This window comes from Heterodontus francisci, chromosome 3, assembly GCF_036365525.1.
Source record: "Heterodontus francisci isolate sHetFra1 chromosome 3, sHetFra1.hap1, whole genome shotgun sequence".
NCBI lineage: Eukaryota > Metazoa > Chordata > Chondrichthyes > Heterodontiformes > Heterodontidae > Heterodontus > Heterodontus francisci.
In genome coordinates this window covers 169,571,503-169,591,320 of record NC_090373.1, presented here as the reverse complement: position 1 = coordinate 169,591,320, position 19,818 = coordinate 169,571,503, and the positions used below count along the sequence as shown (strand labels likewise).

The 19,818-nt window shown below is 44.8% G+C and overlaps 1 protein-coding gene across 5 annotated transcripts in view; it reads left to right on the top strand.

The window, feature by feature from the left end:
- Nucleotides 1–19,818, top strand: part of nphp1 (nephronophthisis 1) — a 189,956-nt gene that overhangs the window by 48,674 nt on the left and 121,464 nt on the right. For all 5 annotated transcript variants that reach the window (XR_010972902.1, XM_068027505.1, XM_068027500.1 and 2 more), the window contains 3 exons: nt 662–763; nt 1,842–2,032; nt 18,458–18,506. Coding sequence is in view for 4 of the 5 variants with exons in the window: in XM_068027505.1 (XP_067883606.1) it covers nt 662–763; nt 1,842–2,032; nt 18,458–18,506 (342 nt within the window). In the remaining variant the exon portion in view is untranslated. The remainder of the gene's footprint in view (nt 1–661; nt 764–1,841; nt 2,033–18,457; nt 18,507–19,818) is intronic.

The following is a 19,818-nucleotide window of genomic DNA, read 5'->3' as shown; positions in this document are numbered from 1 at the left end:
GTTGAAGTTGTATGAGACATTAGTTTGGTCTCAGCTGGAGTATTGTGTCCAATTCTGGGCACCGCACTTTAGGAAAGATGTGAGGGCATTGGCGAGAGTACAGAAAAGATTTGCAAGAATGGTTCCAGGAATGGATGAGGAACTTCAGGTATGGAGATAGATTGGAGCAGTTAGGACTGTTTTCCTTGGAGAAGAGAAGGCTGAGAGGTATTCAAAACCATGAGGGGTCTGGACCGAGTAGGTAGAGAGAAACTGTTCCCACTTGTGAAAGGATCAAGAACAAGAAGGCTCAGATTTAGAGTAGTTTGTAAAAGAAGCAAAACTGACCATAGGAAAAACTTTTTCGTGCAGCGAGTGGTTAAGGTCTGGAATGCAGTGCCTGAGTGTGTGGTGGAGGCAGGTTCAATTGAAGCATTCAAAAGGGAATTAGACTGTTACATGAAAAGGAAGAACGTGCAGGGTTACAGGGAGAAGGTGGGGGAATGGAACTGAGTGAATTGCTCTTTTGGAGAGCCGTTGTGGACATGATGGGCCAAATGGCAGCCTCCTGCACCGTAACGATTCTGTGACTGAAATTGCACTCAAATTATTTAAATTGCAACCCAATTTTTTTGCTCATTGTATAGTTTAATTGTTTTCTTCCTTTGTTCCGATGCTGCAGAAAGGAGAAGTTTTAACAATCCTTAATCAAAATCCTGATGGCTGGTGGCTCGGAGAAAATGCTCAGGGAAAGAAAGGTCTAGTCCCTAAAACTTATTTACAGGTAAGTAGTCTTTTACCATTGAGATTTGTAGCATATTTTGTGCAATATTCATGGTCACTAGAGCAATGTTTCACAGTGGCGCAGTGGTTAGCACCGCAACCTCAGCTCCAGCGACCGTGGTTCAATTCTGGGTACTACCTGTGCGGAGTTTGCAAGTTCTCCCTGTGCCCGCATGGGTTTTCGCCGGGTGCTCCGGTTTCCTCCCACAGCCAAAGACATGCAGGTTGATAGGGTATATAATGGCCAATTTACCTACTATAGGTAGGTGGTAGCGGAATATAGGGAAGGTGGGGATATGGTAGGAATATGGGATTAGTATAAATGGGTGGTATAAATGAGCCTGTCACTCTAGAATTGGCCTTTATAGCCACTCCAGGCGCTGCTTCACAAACCACTGACCACCTCCAGGTGCGTATCCATTGTCTCTCGAGATAAGGAGGCCCAAAAGAAAGAATAAATGGGTCGGCACAGACTTGGTGGGCCGAAGGGCCTGTTTCAGTGCTGTATCTCTAAATAAAATAAATATAAATAAAAATAATACAGCTTTCCGCAAAACAGCTTTTATATAGAAAGGAAAAGGGTTACTTGTATCTATACAGCTGTCGAACCTTTGAGGTTCTTTTAGATGTGGTGCCGTCATGGTGGAGCGTTCTATTTCTGGCGAAGAGCAGGAGAAGGCCAGCCAGCCAGCTGGTGATAGCTGTAGTCACAAGCTCCACAGACCACTGACCACCTTTAGGCGCTTAGCCATTGTCTCTCAAGACAAGGAGGCCAAAGAAGAAGAAGAGGAGTCACAAGCATACCGACAAGCTGAGGATACATAGTTCTCCTGAACATTGAAAAATTGTGTGATCAGGAATATTACAAAGCCGTACGCAAAGCTCGCAACACTAACGATAGGGGAGGAAGCAACACTGAAGACAGTAACATCACAATATTGGCCATGTGCATAAAACTATCTGATACTTGTAATAATTTGCTAAATTCAAAATCAAGTTGTACTTACCCTATTGTAATTCTGCTTTACTAATGCATCGTGCAAATGCTAATTACATTTATAATTTTTCTTTTTCTGTAGGTGCACAAAAAATATAATCAGGGATCACCAAAAATTGCAGATGAGGTTGAAGTTGAGGGTGGTGTTGTTGTTGGTGATGATGAAGATGAAGAAGATGATGAAGATGAAGAAGATGATGATGAAGATGAAGAAGATGATGATGAGGAGGAAGATGAAATACAAAATGTTAAAAACGTACCTGAAGCACACAGGTATCTTATTACTGTACTAGATTATTCACTTCTGTGTTTTAAACTAGTGTTGGTTAGATTAGGATTACCATTACAATGAAACTCCAGCAATGAAAAGAACTAATTGAGAAATTTGAAGAAAAAAGCAAACAGGTTTCTGAAATCAAGGAGGAAGTATACTGAAAGAATTCAGCAATTGCTGTTTTCTAATATTGTTCTGACCGAGGCGGGAGCAATGCACTGTCAGTTCAGTCCCATCACTCTGCAGGTCACAGCATATTATTCAAATTTTCCCACCTAACAGGAAAACAGCCAAATTAAATACTCTAGTAACCCCCAGAATAAAACAGACCAAACCTTTAGACAACAACAAATTAACTATTTATTGAAACTAAATCTTAAACGCTATTCAGATAAACCTATGTCTAAAGACCTTATAACTTCTTATTTTAGCCTAACTCCCCCATTCACACATGTATACTCAAAAATCACAGTTAACTGGTTTCTTTTTTTAAAAAATTATCTGTTTAAGAATAAATAAATAACTGGCATATAAGTCTCTGTGGGTTGTGTTCCTGATGGGTGAAGTATTCTAATGTAAAAATAATCAAATGCCACTTGAAGTCTCCATGCAGATTTTATGAAATAGTTCTTTTAGTAGATAGGCATTCAGAAAACTTCAGCTATAGCAGGCATCCAACAGTTCTTTCAACGATGAGCACAGCAGTAGGTCTACTTGATTTTTAAAACCGACAGTCTCCCAGTCGAAACTTCACTTCAGCAATACAAACGGTTTCTTCAAAGGGATTTTTCCTCCTTAGGCAATTAACTTGGCCTGTATTTCCTTGTAGAATTTTTGCTGAGAACAATAGACAACTCTTTTCGTCAGTAGCCTCCTTCACTGGTGTCTCTCAAAACTGGTTTCAGACTTTATTTACACAGTTAAATTGTTACAGTACACCATGTGACCCCTCTCCTGCTGTGGCCTAGGTAACAAGTGCAGCTGGACACTGTGCCTCAAAAATCCAAAAGCTTCTCTCCCTGTCTTAAAGGTGCACTGCTTCAAACACAGGAGAAAATAAATACAATTCCGTGACAACATTGCTTTAAAAATGATTCAATCCAAAAGCCTTGCTAAAGTGAAATTAGTCATCAGTTTGAGGGAGGTCAGTTCTGGGGAATGAACAATTTTTGGGAATTTGCAGGCTGTCGAAGATTCACACATCAGATAGAGCATGTTTTGATACAGAATGCACTCCCACAACACTGCTTTAAGCCCAAACTCAGAACTCTTATTTAGCAGCGTGATATTTCATTTTCCACATCACGCACCTTTTTGGTATCTGTGAGTGCGCTTGCCAATTTAATTCTAATTTGTCCTTAACTGTGGGTTGTTTTATTCTGTTGCTTCAATCCCAATCGTAATAGGGCGAAATTGCCCAAAAGAGATGTCATTGAATATATTTAAAATTACCAGAGAAACTTGATTTCCGTTCTGTCAGTCTGGCTGGTATCAATCTCAGCTGCCAGAGGGGGGAAAAAAACACATGCTAATTCATTGTAACATCCCTGTCCCAAACTATAGCTACAGCAGAACCTTTTGTTTCTTGCAATTTATTGGAAAAAATCTCCACAGCTTCCTGGGTGCAGAATTACTCTTTACAGACAGATGTTTGCAGTAGAACAGACTGTCAGAAATGTGTGGATGTAAGTGTTGCCAGGACATCCATGTTGTCAGATCAGAGTAGATTAGGTCAGCTAATACCAATATGCCCATTTACAAATGTTGCCTAATTTTATGACACATTGTAATACTGTTATTTAACCTGGCTGGCTTTCCTTACTGGTGATGCACGTGGTACAGTATGTGATGACAGCAAGGAAAACTAACAGCATCTTGGGATGTATAGCCAGAGGGATAGAGCACACATCACAGGCACTGGTGCAGCCACACCTGGTGTACTGTGTACAAATCTTTCTACCATACTATAGCGAGGATATCCAGACATTGGAGGCAGGATGGAAAAGGGCAACTAAACTGATATCTGATAGAAACTTAACGTGAAAATTCAATGCAGCATTTGCTTACAAAGCAGTTCATTTGGCTGTGAGGTACTATGGGACATCCTGAGGTTAAGAAAGGTATGATAAAAATGTAAGGCTGGGATTTTACAGGACACGGCGGGAAGAGGAAGGTGGAACCTGAAGCGGGTGGAAGTGGCCCTCCCCTTCCGACTTCTGTTTCTGGAGCAACCTTGCACCGACTGGCCAATTATCAGCCGGCAGGCGGTGTGTTTGACTACTCAGCAGCCAGAGGCCAGGATTGAGGTGGCGGCCGCATCATCAGCTGACACAGTAGGAAGTGCTGAGGCCATGTTTAAAAGGCCACCAGCACCGGAGCCCTGCTTCAGACGTTCTTTGCACCATGCATCCCTCCATCGGCCTGTGAGCAGTCATCCCTCCATCGGCCTGTGAGCAGTCATCCCTCCATCGGCTTTGGAAGAAATCCTGAGGAAGGACGTACTTGCCAGTATGGCAGAAAGAAGATCCCAGGTGGCTCCACGGTTCACTGATGACTCACTGTGTATTCTCCTCCAGGCTACTTGGGCAAGGTGGGAGGTCCTTTTCCCTAGGAACAGAAGGAAGAGACCTCCCAGTCTATCCAAGCAAGCCTGGTAGTTGAAGAGGAGATCAGCAGTCATGCAGTTGTCTGGAGAACCTGGCTGCATTGCCATAGCATGTCAATGATCTCCGCTCCGCAAAGGTGAGTACCACGTTTCCTGCATTACAACAGTGACTACACTTCAAAAAAAGTACTTCATTGGCTGTAAACTGCTTGGAGATATCCGGTGGTCGTGAAAGGTGCTATATAACTGCAAGTCTTTTCTTATACCACACCTCGGGTCCCTTGGGAGTCAGCAACTGGCTAAGTGTGAAGATGCAGATGCGGGGGAGGGAGAGGCCAACATGTAGTTGGCAAAGGGTTGAGGCTGCAGCATCCACTTGGAAAGGAATGGCTGCAGCTCTGTTAAGGTGCACGAACCTGGCGCTGTTGAACCTGGCAAAGTGGCTCCAGAATGGCCCAGTGCCACAAGCATGCCAGTGGCCACAGAGGCTAACATGCAAGCCGAATAGGTGTTGTTTCTGCTCTTGTAGGGTGACCATCATTGCTGTTCTGTATTCCCATAGAAGAGTACCCACAATGCCAAGGAAAAGTCTCTGACTGGTGTCGGGATCCCAATTATCACATTCCTGATGCCCATGGAGGAGGTGGCTTCAGAGCTGGCAGGCATCATGACGGCCACTCCATCTTGGACAATGAGGCCGGAGTTCAGTCACAAGTGGGTGAGGAGCCTCATGACCGGGCATGAGGAAGTCTTCGGCGAGCATGAGGGATGGTGTTCATGTGTTCTCCAATGCACAGACGTAGATATGAGATGGAGCTGATTCTGTGGGCTTCTGCCTGGAGGGGTGATCATTCTGTTTTTCCTTGCAGGTCAACCACAGGAATTGAGATCTGCTGTCTCTGGGAGACATACGTGCCCCTCTGAGGAGTACAAGGGGACCTCAGAGGGCGGTGTCACGTCATTCCACCACACTTTCCACCAGCGTGGATACTTGCACCTCAGTGGGTATGCGTTCATGAGTAGATTCGGGTTCACAGCCAGGTGAGAGCAACACACACAGGCCTGACTAGCTGTTGGAGGCTGTGACAGCCGAGGCCACTAACATTCAGGTGAGTGAGAGAGGCCAGGCCCATGCCAAGCCCCATGCCAAGACCAGTCCTCTGGAGCCATTTGTGAGGCGACAGATGCTGGAAGTCTGGCATGAGGTATGTGAAGATGTGGCAGAGCTTCCAGAGGGTATCCACCCCCTGGCTTGAACAGTGGAGGAATCCATCCAGGCTATGAGTGCTGCGATCTCCCTCTCATCTGCATGTGTGGCCTCCTTCGTTGAGAGATTGGTGATTCCCCTGGAGAGCCATGTCCAGCAGAGCAGAGATACGCACAGACTGCATGCCGTTGCTTTGTCCATGAGTGGTAAGGCAAGAGGGGGATTAAAGTGCCTCGAGTTTCCATCAGGTCCTCATCCTTCTCAGGTTAGCAGGGAGGTACAAGTGTGCCTCGCAAGGGAGGAGGAGGAGTGGCTGCCCTCTGCTTCTGGGGGTTCCTCTCCGGGCGCTCCTGAGTGTGGACAGCAGCTCCTCCATCCCTCTGCCAGTGACACCAGCACTTCAAGTTGCTGTGACGACAGAGGAGACTCAGCACCTGTACAAGAGCCCCGCAGCATGCTGGGGACTGCCTGCCCTCAGACAGCCAGAGGACAATTGCCATGGTCATCCAAGGTCACAGGGTAGCAAGGTCAGCAGCCTGCCTCCACCACAACTGGCAAGGAAGGGGAAACACCATGTAGCAGTACTCGTAAAAGAATTAAGAAAACATAGTAAAATGCACGGGCCTCACGGGTGATTACATGGTTCATACTTCTCTGCCGGATCTAATGATTTATGTAATGTAGGTCGTACTTGGCTTTTGCAAGTTTCCATCCATTTTTGGTGGCATTCTGGCAGTGCAGGATTGGCATGCTCACACCAGGGGCTGGCTGGGGGCAACCATGCCATGTGTGGTCATCTTTTGTACATTGCAGAAGTAGCAGGTAGCAGTGGGCAAGGAGGTGTGGGGCTAGAGCAGAGGTGAATACCATGAGTGTAGGTGGAATGTGGACCTTTATTTGGCTGGATGGCTGCAGTGGGAAGGGTCATCCCAATTGTGTAAGTATATCTTGGTTCCCTCTGTGGCACCTTATGTTTATCAGAACCCCATGAAGTCTCATGGTATCAGGTCAAATATGGGCAAGGAAACCTCCTGCTGATTATCACCTACCGCCCACCCCTCAACTGATGAATCAGTACTCCTCCATTTTGAACACCACTTGGAGGAAGCACTGAGGGTGGCAAGGATGCAGAATGTACTCTGGGTGGGGGATTTCAGTGTCAATCACCAAGAGTGCTTTGGTAGCACCACTACTGACTGAACTGGCTGAGTCCTAAAGAACTAGACTGGGTCTGTGGCAGATGGTGAGGGAACCAACAAGAGGGAAACACGTACTTGACCTTGTCCTCCCCAGTTTGCCTGCTGCAGATGCATCTGTCCATGACAGTATTGGGAGGAGTGACTACCGCACAGTCCTTGTGGAGATGAAGTCCAGTCTTCACATTGAGGATACCCTCCATCATGTGTGGCACTGCCACCATGCTGAATGGGATAGATTTCGAACAGATCTAGCAATGCAAAATTGGGCATCCATGAGGCGCTGTGGACCATCAGCAGCAGCAGCAAAATTGTACTCGACCACAATCTGTAACCTCATGGCCCGGCATATCCCCCACTCTACCATTACCAACAAGCCGGGGATTCAACCCTGGTTCAGTAGTGAGTACAGGAGGGCATGCCAGGAGCAGCACCAAGCGTACCTCAAAATGAGGTATCCACCTGGTGAAGCTACAATCCAGGACTACTTGCATGCCAGCAGCATAAGCAGCGTGCAATACAGAGCTAAGCGATCCCACAACCAATGGATCAGATCTAAGTTCTGCAGTCTTACCACATCCAGTAGTGAATGGTGGTGGACAATTAAACAACTAACTGGAGGAGGTGACTCCACAAAATCCCCATCCTCAATGATGGGGGAGCAGAGCACATTAGAACAGAAAATAAGGCTGAAGCATTTGCAACAATTATTCGGTCTATCCCTCGCTCCCTTTTTAAATAGAGGTACAACGTAAGCAATTTTCCAGTCCTCCGATGTCACACCTGTATCCAGTGAGGACTGAAAAGTGATGGTCAGACCCTCTGCTATTTCCTGTCTTGCTTCTTTTAACAGCCTAGGATACATTTCATCTGGCCCTGGTGATCTATCAACTTTCAAAGATGCTAATCCCATTAATACTTTCTCTCTCCCTATGTTTCTCACATCCAGTACTTCACACTCTTCCTCCTTAACTACAATATCTGCATCGTCCCTCTTTTCTGTGGAGACCGATGCAAAGTATTCATTAAGAAGCATACCAATATCTTCCGCTCCTACACATTGGTTACCTTTTTGGTCTTTTATGGACCCTACTCTCTCCTTAGTTATCCTCTTACTCTTAATGTATTGATAAAACATGGAAGTTTAAAAAAAAAAGAGGCTCTTATGAGCAACTGAAAAGGAAAGTGCAGGACTGTGAGGTATGGAGAAATGAGCAGAGGACCTGCCCTTGGGCAGATCACTGCTCAATTCTAGAAATACTGTACTGATGAAAGATCACTGACCTGAAACGTTAACTCTGCTTCTCTGTCCACAGATGCTGCCAGACCTGCTGAGTATTTCCAGCACTTTTTGTATTTATTTCAGGTTTCTAGCATCTGCAGCATTTTGCTTTTGTTCTAGAAATATTGTAGGTAGGAACATGTTGGAGGAATCCAATGCAGTTTGGAATCCTCAGATGTAACATTTGGAACAGACTTTTTCAGAAGGAATGATACACTTGTTTCCTTTCAATTAGCAGCTGCCTCTTTCTTTCACCATTTGCAGTTTAATGCTTGTACTTAATTGGCAACTTATTGATAGAATAATCACAGTATAATAGCAGTTAACGAATACTGCTCCTTTTAAATATTTTTACCGAAAGCTTTTAAGCCTTGTCACAATCACACCATAATACATGCATCATCCAGTTTCAAGGGCAGAAAGAGAACAGTTTGTCAGTGCATTCTGCACATAAACAAGTAAAAGTGCATATACTAAGAATGCTGTCTTTAGCTAAAAAAGTAAAGGCAGTCAATCGTGGCGAACAAAGGAAGTTAAGGATTGTATAAGATTAAAAGAAAAGGCCTATAAAGTTGCCAGAAATAGTAGTAAACCTGAGGATTGGGAGGATTTTAGAATACAGTAAAGGAGAACCAAGAAGCTGATAAAGAAAGGGAGAATAGAATATGAATGTAAGCTAGCAAAAAATATAAAAACGGGCTGTAAAAACTTCTACAGGTATGTAAAAAGGAAATGTTTGGCTAAGAAAAATGTGGGTCCATTACAGGTAAAATCAGGAGAATTTATAATGGGGAATCGAGAAATGGCAGAGAAGCTAAATGATTACTTTGTATCTCATAGTCATGGAGTCAAACAGCACAGAAACAGGCCCTTCGGCCCATCGTGTCTGTGCCGGCCATCAAGCACCTATCTATTCTAATCCCATTTTCTAGCATTTGGCTCGTAGCCTTGTATGCTGTGGCGTTTCAAGTGCTCATCTAAATGTTAACATCTTAAATGTTGTGAGGGTTCCTGTCTCTACCACCCCTTCAGGCAGTGCGTTCCAGATTCCAACCACCCTCTGGGTGAAAAATTTCTTCGAATTCTCTCTAAGCTTCCTGCCCCATACCTTAAATCTATGCCCTGCCACTAAGGGAAAATGTTTCTTCCTATCTATCCTATCAATGCCCCTCATAATTTTGTATACCTCAATCAGGTTTTCCTTCAGCCTTCTCTGCTCTAAGGAAAACAACCCTAGCCGATCCAGTCTCTCTTCATAGCTGAAATGTTGTAGCTCAGGCAACATCCTGGTGAATCTCCTCTGCACCCTCTCCAGGGTAATCACATCCTTCTTATAGTGTGGTGACCAGAATTGTACACAGTACTCCAGCTGTGGATTAACTAGTGTTTTGTACAGCTCCATCATAACCTCCCTACTCTTATATTCTGTGCCTCGGCTAATACAGGCAAGTATCCCATATGCCTTCCAAATCACCTTATCTACCTGTTCTGCTGCTTTCAGTGATCTATGGACAAGCACACCAAGGTCCCTCTGACTGTCTGTACTTCCAAGGGTCCTACCATACATTGTATATTCCCTTGCCTTGTTAGTCCTCCCACAATGCATCACCTCACACTTCTCAGGATTAAATTCCATTTGCCACAACTCCGCCCATCTTACCAGCCCATCAATATCGTCTTGTAATCTAAGGCTTTCCTCCTCACTATTTACGACACCACCAATTTTCGTGTCATCTGCGAACTAACTGGTCATACCTCCTATATTCACGTCATTCATGTACACTACAAACAGCAAGGGTCCCAGCACCGATCCCTGTGGTACACCACTGGTCACAGGCTTCCACTTGCAAAAAGAACCCTCGACCATCACCCTGTGCCTCCTGCCACTAAGCCAATTTTGGATCCAATTTACCAAATTACCCTGGATCCCACGGGCTCTTACCTTAACCAATCTCCCATGCGGGACCTTATCAAAAGCTTTACCCTCATCTACACATCTAGTCACCTCCTCGAAAAATTCAAGTTTGTTAGACAAGATCTCCCCCTGACAAAGCCATGCTGGCTATCCTCGAGTAATCTCTGCCTCTCAAAGTGGATCCTGTCCCTCAAAATTTTTTCCAATAGTTTCCCTGCCACTGATGTTCGACTCACAGGCTTGTAATTTCCTGGTTTATCCCTGCTACCCTTCATTCGCTGTCCTCCAGTCCGCTGGTACACCTCCTGTGCCAGAGAGGATTTGAAAATTTGTGTCAGAGCCCCTGCTATCACCTCCCTTGCCTCACATAACAGCCTGGGATACATCTCATCTGGGCCTGGGTATTTATCTACTTTTAAGCCCGCTAAAACAGCTAATACTTCCTCCCTTTCAATGCTAATTTGTTCAAGTATATCACAATACCCCCTCCCTGATCTCTACACCTACATCGTCCTCCATAGTGAACACAAATGAAAAGTAATCATTTAAAACCTCACCCATGTCCTCCAGCTCCACACACAAATTGCCACTTTGGTCCCTAATGGGCCCTACTCTTTCCCTGGTTATCCTCTTGCCCTTAATATACTTATAAAATGCCTGGGGATTTTCCTTTATCTTGCTCGCCAGTGTTTTTTCATGTCCCCTCTTCGCTCTCCTAATTACTTTAAGTACCCCCCCTACAATTTCTATACTCCTCTAGGGCCTCTGCTGTTTTCAGCGCTTTGAATCTGCCATAAGCCTCCTTTTATTTCCTTATCCAATCCTCTATATCCCTTGACATCCAGGGTTCCCTGGACTTGTTGGTCCTACCCTTCACCTTTATGGGAACATGTTGCCCTGAACACACCCTATTTCCTTTTTGAATGACTCCCATTGGTCTGATGTAGACTTTCCTACAAGTAGCTGCTTCCAGTCCACTTTGGCCAGATCCTGTTTTATCATATTGAAATCGGCCTTCCCCCAATTCAGTTCTTTTATTTCCTGTCCCTGTTTGTCCTTTCCATAACTACCTTAAATCTTAGAGTTGTGGTCACTGTCTCTGGAAATGCTCCCGCACTGACACTTCTACCACTTGTCCGGCTCCATTTCCTAGGACTAGGTCCAGTACTGCCCCTTCTCTTGTAGGACTTTCTGCGTACTGGCTCCAAAAGCTCTCCTGTATGCACGTTAAGAATTCCGCCCTTTTAAACCTTTTGCACTGACTATCCCAGTTAATATTGGGGAAGTTGAAATCCCCTATATTATTACCCTATTATTTTTACACCTCTCTGAGATTTGCCTACATATCTGCTGCTCAATCTCTCCCTGACTGTTTGGAAGCCTGTAGTACACTCCCAGCCAAGTGATTGCCCCTTTTAAAAAAAAATTCTACCCATATGGCCTCATTTGAGAAACCTTCCAAGATGTCATCCCTCCTTACTGCAGTAATTGACTCCTTGATCAACAGTGCAATGCCACCTCCACTTTTACACCCTCCCCTGTCACGCCTGAAGATTCTATACCCTGGAATATTGAGCTGCCAGTCCTGCCCTTCCCTCAACCATGTATGTGTGATAGCAATAATATCATATTCCCATGTGTTAATCACCGCCCTCAATTCATCTGCCTTACTAGCAAGACTCCTTGCGTTAAAATAAATGCAATCCAACCTTGCATTATTCGCTTGTGCCTTAACAGGTTTATATTTGCTCTTCCTTCCACACTGACCTAGTTTCTCTTCTATATTTGACTGTGCATCACCCCCTACTGTACCACCACTCTATCCCATCCCCCTGCCAAATTAGTGTAACCCCGCCCCCAACAGCACTAGCAAACTTCCCGGCAAGAATGTTGGTCCCGTTCTGGTTCAGGTGCAACCAGTCCAACTTGTACAGGTTCCACCTTCGCCAGAAACAGACCCAGTGATCCATGAAACTAAAGCCCTCACTCCTGCACTATCTCTTCAGCCACGCATTCATCTGCTCTATCTTCCTCTTCCTTTACTCACTAGCATGTGGCACGGGGTATAATTCAGAGATTACAACCTTTTGAGGTCCTGCTTTTTAATCTGCTACCTAGCTCCCCAAATTCTTGTTGCAGGACCTCATCCCTCTTTCTACCTATGTCGTTGGTACCAATATGAGCCACGACCTCTGACTGTTCACCCTCCCCCTTCAGAATGTCACCCTCCGTGACATCCTTGACCCGAGCTCCAGGGAGGCAACATACCATCCTGGAGTCACGTTTGCGGCCACAGAAAAGCCTATCTGTACCCTTTACGATAGAATCCCCTATCACTATAGCTCTCCCACTCTTTTTCCACCCCTCCTATGCAGCTGAGCCACCTGTGGTGCCACAGACTTGGCTCTTGCTGCATTCCACTGAGCAGCTTCTCCCCCAACAGTATCCAAAGCGGAAAATCTGTTAGATAGGGAGATGGACCCAGGGGACTCCTGCACTACACGTCTAGTAACTCAAGTGACTGCAGCTGGAGACACTTCCCGCACACGTGTTCGCCCTGGACACTGGAAGTATCCCTGACTTCCCATATTACACAGGAGGAGCACTCCACGCTGCCGAGCTGCCCTGTCATGACTTTACTCCCTTAAATTACCCATAAATGAGATTATTTTCATTAGGGACCTTGATTCCCTAAAAAAAAAAACTACTTAGCACATATAAACTAAACTGTAGACCATTCTCTTTCTTTGGTTACTTACCCAGCTATTTAGAGTTATTCCCTAACAGCAGTTACTCACCAACCAATCACCTTGCAGCTTTTGTGTGATGTCACTTTTGACTTTTTCCTTTTTTTTCAAAACTCCGGCGCACCTGGACCGCTCTCTGCTGCCAGAAGGTAAGTGAAGGCCCCGAGCCTCGTGCTGAATTTATCTGCTCATGGTTCTAGGCGTTCCCACACAGGTCCGACTGCCCTCCGCTCTCGGAAGGTAAGTAAAGGCCCGAAGCCTCATGCTGAATTTATCCGCTCCCAGTTCTAGGCGTTCCCACACAGATCTGTCTGCTCTCCGCTCCCAGAAGGTAAGTGACTGAGGAAGATACAAGAAATCTTCCAGGATTAGAGATCCAAGGGATTAGGGGGAATGAGAAATTGAAGGAAATTAATATTAGTAAGAAGATTGTATTGGGGCTGAAGATTGATAAGTCCCCAGGATCTGATATTCTACATCCCAGCGTGTTGAAAGAGGTAGATATGGAGATAGTGGATGCATTGGTGATCATCTTCCAAAATTCTATAGATTCTGGAGCGGTTCCTGCAGATTGGAAGGTCGCTAATGTCACCCCACTATTTAAGAAGGGAGGGAGAGAGAAAACAGGGATTTACAGACCTGTTAGCCTTACATCAGTCATTGGGAAAATGCTAGAATCTATTCTAAAGGATGTGATAAATGGACACTTGGAATAATAATGATTTGATTGGGCATACTCAACATGGATTTATGAATGGGAAATCATGTTTGATGAACCTGTTAGAATGTTTTGAGAATGTTACTCACAGAATTGATAAAGGGGAGTTGGTGGATGTGGTATACTTGGATTTTCAAAGTGCTTTTGATGAAGTCCCTGACAGGAGATTGCTTAGCAAAGTTAAGGCTGCGTTTGCTGGCAACGCAATCACTAGGTGGCACAGTACTTGCACATGTGCAAATGCAGGCTCTTCAAATGGAATGTCAGTATCTGCGACGTTCAGGCAGCTGCCAGGATTAAAGATGGCGCTGCTCAATTTATCACAGGAAATGCTTATGGCTAGATTGTTCCAGCAAACTAACCTTACCTTAAGTTGGATGGAAGCCCAGTAATATACTGGTATGTTGAATAGGATACTAACTGTAATCCTGTTAAATACAAAGGAATTTTATGATTATCTTCCAATGGAAATTCAGTGAATTGTCACCCCGATCGAAAATCAGGCAGAGTATAAAATGTGCTGCCAATTCGTTATTGTGATTCGTTAAGATGACTGGCCAGGACTGATTTCACCCGAACACAGCTACTACCTCCCGCCCCACTGGCTGTGCTCCCCTCTCGGCAGCTCGCTTTCTCTCCCTCCTCCCCATAGGCTGCTTTCCCCGCCCCCAGCCACTCGCTCCAGACCTTGATGCTCCCCCCCACTCTTCTGGCCAATAGTTCCCTGCTATCGCCTCTCCGGTTGCTCGCTCGCTCCGCGCACCCTCCCCATTCCCCCGCTCCAGCCGCTAGTTATAGATGCTTCTCTCCTCTCGGCCACTCGCTCCCATGTTTAATCGTTCTCCATGCGCTGTCCGAAGAAGCAAGGCGGGCCGCAAAGGGCGACGTAGGAGCAAGTGGCTGAGAGGAGGAAAGCGGCGCGGCCTAGAGCTAGCGGCTGGGCGGGCGGGGAAGCTGGCAGTGAGCGACCGGAGAGCCGGGTGACGCGAAGCAAGTACCAATTGGCCAGGGGAGTGGGGGAGAGCAGTGAAGTCTGGAACAAGCGGCTGAGAGGAGGAAGTGTCGAGGCCTGGAGCCAGGTGCCGAGGGGGGAGAGCGGCCAGTGCGGCGGGAGCGATTGATGGGGATTGAGCTCCAGCCGCAAAATCTCCCATTCATCTGCTCCCTCCAGCCGAGTGGGGGCTGGATCCCTGATGGGCCCCCTCGCATGCGTGAAGATGGACCAGGCGCGGATGCGCGATGATGTCATCCTGCGATCGCGCCACTTAGTCCTGGCAAGATGTAGCTGCGCAGATTGGCGCACTCTGATGACATCAGTGGGCCGCTGCGTTGTCAGGAATCACTGCAAATTTAAAGCACGTGATAGGAGGTAATATACTGGCATTGAATTAAGGATTGGTTAACAGGCAGAAAGCAGAGAGTAGGAATAAATGGGTCATTCTCACGTTAGCAGGCTGTGACTAGTGGGGTAATGCAGGGATCAGTACTTGGGCCCCAGCTGTTCGCAATATATATCAATGATTTGGATGTGGGGACCAAATGTAGTATTGCCAAGTTCGCAGATGACACAAAGCTAGGTGGGGATGTGTGTTGTGAGGAAGATGCAAAGCGGCATAATGAATGAGCAAGAATGTGGCAGATGGAATAATGTGAGGTTAGGTCGGAGGAATAGATGTGCAGAATATTTCTTCAATGGTAAGAGATTAGAAAGTGTAGCTGTACAAAGGGACCTGGGTGTCCTTATCAATAAATCACTGAAAGCTAACATGCACGTGCAGCAAGCAATTAGGAAGGCTAATGGTATGTTAGCCTTTATCGCAAGAGGACTTGAGTACAGGAGTAGTGAAGTCTTGCTTCAATTGTATCGAACCTTGGTTAGACTGCATCTGGAGTACTGTGTGCAGTTTTGGTCCTCTTACCTTAGGAAGGCTATTATTGTCATACACTGAGTGCAACGAAGATTCACCAGACTTGTTTCCAGGATGGCGGAACTGCCCTATGAAGAGAGATTGGGGAAACTGGGCCAGCATTTTCTAGAGTTTTGAAGAATGACAGGTGATCTCATTGAAACCTACAAAATACTTAAAGGGATAGACAGGGTAGATGCAGGTAACATGTTTCCCCTGGTTGGGGAGTCTAGAACCAGGGGACACAATTTCAAAATAAGGGGGAAGCCACTTAGGACAGAGATGAGGAGAAATTTCTTTACTCTGAGGGTTGTGAATCTTTGGAATTCTCTACCCCAGAGAGCTATGGAAGCTCAGTCATTGAATATGTTTAAAGCAGAGATTGACAGATTTCTATATACAATGACATAAGGGGACATGGGGATAGTGTGGGGAAAAAGGCATTGAAGTGGGTGATCAGCCATGATCGTATTGAATGGCGGGGCAGGCTTGATGGGCTGAAAGGCCTGCTCCTGTTCCTATGTCCTTTGTTCATAACAATTACAATGTACAGTATTATCTTGATTATCTTCACTCCCATTAACTCCAATCTCAGTTATTCACAAGAAATTTCTTGAGACTTGAGACTTATCTTTGGCTGCATTATGCAAAATTTAGTTTTAATAAAAACAAAATACTGCAGATGTCGGAAATCCGAAATAAAAACAGAAAGTGCTGGCAATACTCAGCAGGCCTGGCCACATCTGTGGAGAGAAAAGCAGAGTTAACATTTCAAGTTGATGACCTTTCATCAGAACAATAAGTTTTAATTGATTTTTCTCAGACTGTGGTATCTTCATCCAGCAGGATAGGTGGGTGTTATCTGGATGTCCAGTACTTTGTAGAATTTACTTTCCTTGCAGATCTGATAATTTGGTTCAGGTCTAGGAGACCATCAGGAGTCAGACTGTTGACACTTATTTACAATAATATTTAATTGTATTTTGGTGTTTGGCACATATGGAAACTCTTGACCATGCTCAAGAGTTTCCAAATCAAGCTATTGAGAAATAAACACAATCCACATTTTTAAAATGGAAAAAGCTGGATCTTCATCTGCACCTCCTGGTAACTTGGTTCATGTAAAACAATGCAGGTGGACCTGGCTCAAGCTAAATACAGGGTTCTTGATTATTCCCTCCATTGTGGTAATTAGGGTTCCACTGTAATATTGACAGCTCGTAAGTACAACATTTTTGATCACTTGGACATGCCAGTTGGGCATTCCAGTACTTTAAAAAAATTTGTTCATGGGATGTGGGCGTCGCTGGCTAGGCCAGCATTTATTGCCCATCCCTAATTGCCTTTCTGAGGATGATGGTGAGCTGTCTTCTTGAACTGTTGCAGTCCATGTGAGGTAGGTACACCCACAGTGTTGTTGGGAAGGGAGTTGCAAGATTTTGAAGGGAAGAGATTGTGCTCTTTCTCAATCTTACTCGGAAAGGTTGTGTTGGGGCTTCACTGCATCCTGGAGTACTCATTTGGCCTACTATTTTATTTGATGGGAAATTCACTCGCCACCCCTAGGATTAAAGGCAGATTCAGATTTAACAATCAATTATATAGTAACATATTGATGTTTTTGGGCAGGAGATGACTATTGGTCTAACTAATTTACGCTTCCCGTCAGATTCCTTGCACACAACTTCTGTGTATTTGTTGCTGTATTTACCTGAAAGGTTCAGCGCTATTACTGACATTGACTCTGACTAAAAACATAGGGGTACATCTTAATAGTTGGCAGGCGACAGGTGGAATACACTGAGCGATTGTCCGATCATGTCATTGGGAGCCCAGGCCACTTTGAGCCTTGGGCCTCATTAATATGTGTCTGGCCGGCTGCATGTGCCAAACGGATGTCTCAATGCAGTTTGCTGGCTCCAATGCCAGCTCATATCAGGTGGCTCAGAGGCCAGTGGGCCAGGAAAAAGGTAGGATGGGGTGAAGGTGGGAGGGAAATGCGATCACAGGGTGTGGGAGCCCAGTGCAGTAATAGCCCACATTATTGTTCTGGAGCCTCGAGGTGCAGTCCTGCTCCTCCTGGCCCCACAGAAATAATTTTAGCACTTACTTTCTCAGGTCTCTTCTGCTGTATTGCCAAACCTTATTGAGTGGGGTATCCATGGCTCATGCCCTACCCACTGGCAGTTAAAAATGGCATTAGGTTAAAAATGTTAATGTTCTATGTACAGTATAGGATCCTGATTCGCATAGATTAATGAGGCTCCTGCCTAGTTCAGGTGGGTGTTTTGACCACCCAGCAGAAGACTCCTGGGAAAAATGGCAGCGAGTGGAAAGAGGTAAGTCTATCATTTTCATTTTACATCCACTACTGACCTGTTTCAACCACTTTATGGGTTCAGAGGAAATACTATTGGCTCAGTTTAGTAATGATCTCCTCAGGGGTATATGAATAGTCTGCATTTACCACTCTGTTTACTGCTGTATATCACATAGAATTATCCAGCACTGAATGCTACCAGTTGGCCATGTGTGCTTGTGATAGTTATCTGATTAGTCCTACTCCACTGCTGTTTCCCCATAGACCTGCAAATGATTTATTTTCAAGTGTATACTCTATTCCCTTTTGAATGTTAGTATTGAATCTGCTTCCACCAACCTTTAAGCAGTGAATTCCAGATCATAATTCAATGTGTAAAAACGCAGCTCTCCTCATCTCCCTTCTAGTTCTTTTGTCAGTTACTTAAATTGGTTATTTAAAACCTTCAAACAACTTTTTACTTAAATCATGTATACATTTAGTGTTAATATAGATATTCACTGAATTATCATTAACTATTTCTACAGTGCAAAGTCAAAATCTCACAGGATCGCTGTCAAAAAAGTTGTTTCAGAGGTAAGTATATTTTGAGATTAATTATTTCTAATTTCGCTTCTGAAGGGGTGAGTAGGCAAACTCCTGAGTAGGCTGTATGCAAAAGCAATCTGGGTTCTTTTGTACTGACAGTTTCTTTTTATTTTTGGATGAACACCCTGCATCTGTCTACTCAACATTTCACCTGACATTGAGATTGGCACCTCATCATATGGTCAGTTGTAGGCATTAACCCCTACCCTGACAATCTGCCAGAGTCCATTGTAACCAACTCACTGTTCTTTGACAATAATTTAAATTTGTGACTTGTTGATTTGAGTATAAAGGACATTTGGTGATTTGGTCGGCATTGGAAACCAAATTAAGTATATGGGATGTAAGCTTTATTGCACAGAACTCTACCCTAACGCCCACTTCGGAACACAACCCACTTTTGTTGTACTTTGTGTATTGAATTGCATGACGTAGCTGTGCAGTGACACCACATTGCTACAGTTCCCAAAGTGAGACTCATTGGCTAATATTTGTCTAATCTGAGTGCCAATAAGTAACCATGTTTTTATTATCGTGGTTTGATGTGTGAAGCTATTGAAGACATGAGTGAATGGATTGTTGGCACCTCATCAACAATTTCTGATGTTGTTCGTTTGTGGCAGAGCCACAATAACTTGTATTTATATAGCACCTTTAATGTAATAAGATGTCCCAAGGCATTTCACAGGAGTGTTATGAAGCAGAATGAGACATTGAATCAAATAAGGCAAGATTAGGGCAGATGGCCAAAAGCTTGGTGTCATGCAGGCCCCCACCTGCCAAGAATGAGGCACGCATTAATTTGCTACAATAACATTAAAACTTAAAATTGATGCTGGGAAGAAAAGAGGGATTTTTGCAAGAAATTGCTAGGCCCCTCGCTGGAATGACCTTTTTTGCATGCTAACAGACAGTGTTGGAACAAAGGACCCAGTCCTTGCTTCTGCAATACACACAAGACCTGGTCAGACCAGTTTAGTCACATGACTAACTGACTTTGAATTTGAACTTGCCACAGAGTGTTTGAAACTCAGAAAGCTGTTTTCTCCTGGACTGAGAACACCTCTCTCCTGTCTGCTCCCATCTCTTTCTCACGGAACTGAAGACCCATTGAAAGCACATGAACCCCAAGAGAGAAAACAATGAAGAAGGTTGTCTAAGCTTACAACAGGATATAGATCAACTGGGAAAGTGGGCAAGGGAGTGGCAAATGGAATTTAACACAGACAAGTGTGAAGTGATGCATTTTGGGAAGTTAAACCAGGACAGGACATACACAGTGAATGGCAGGGCCCTGGGG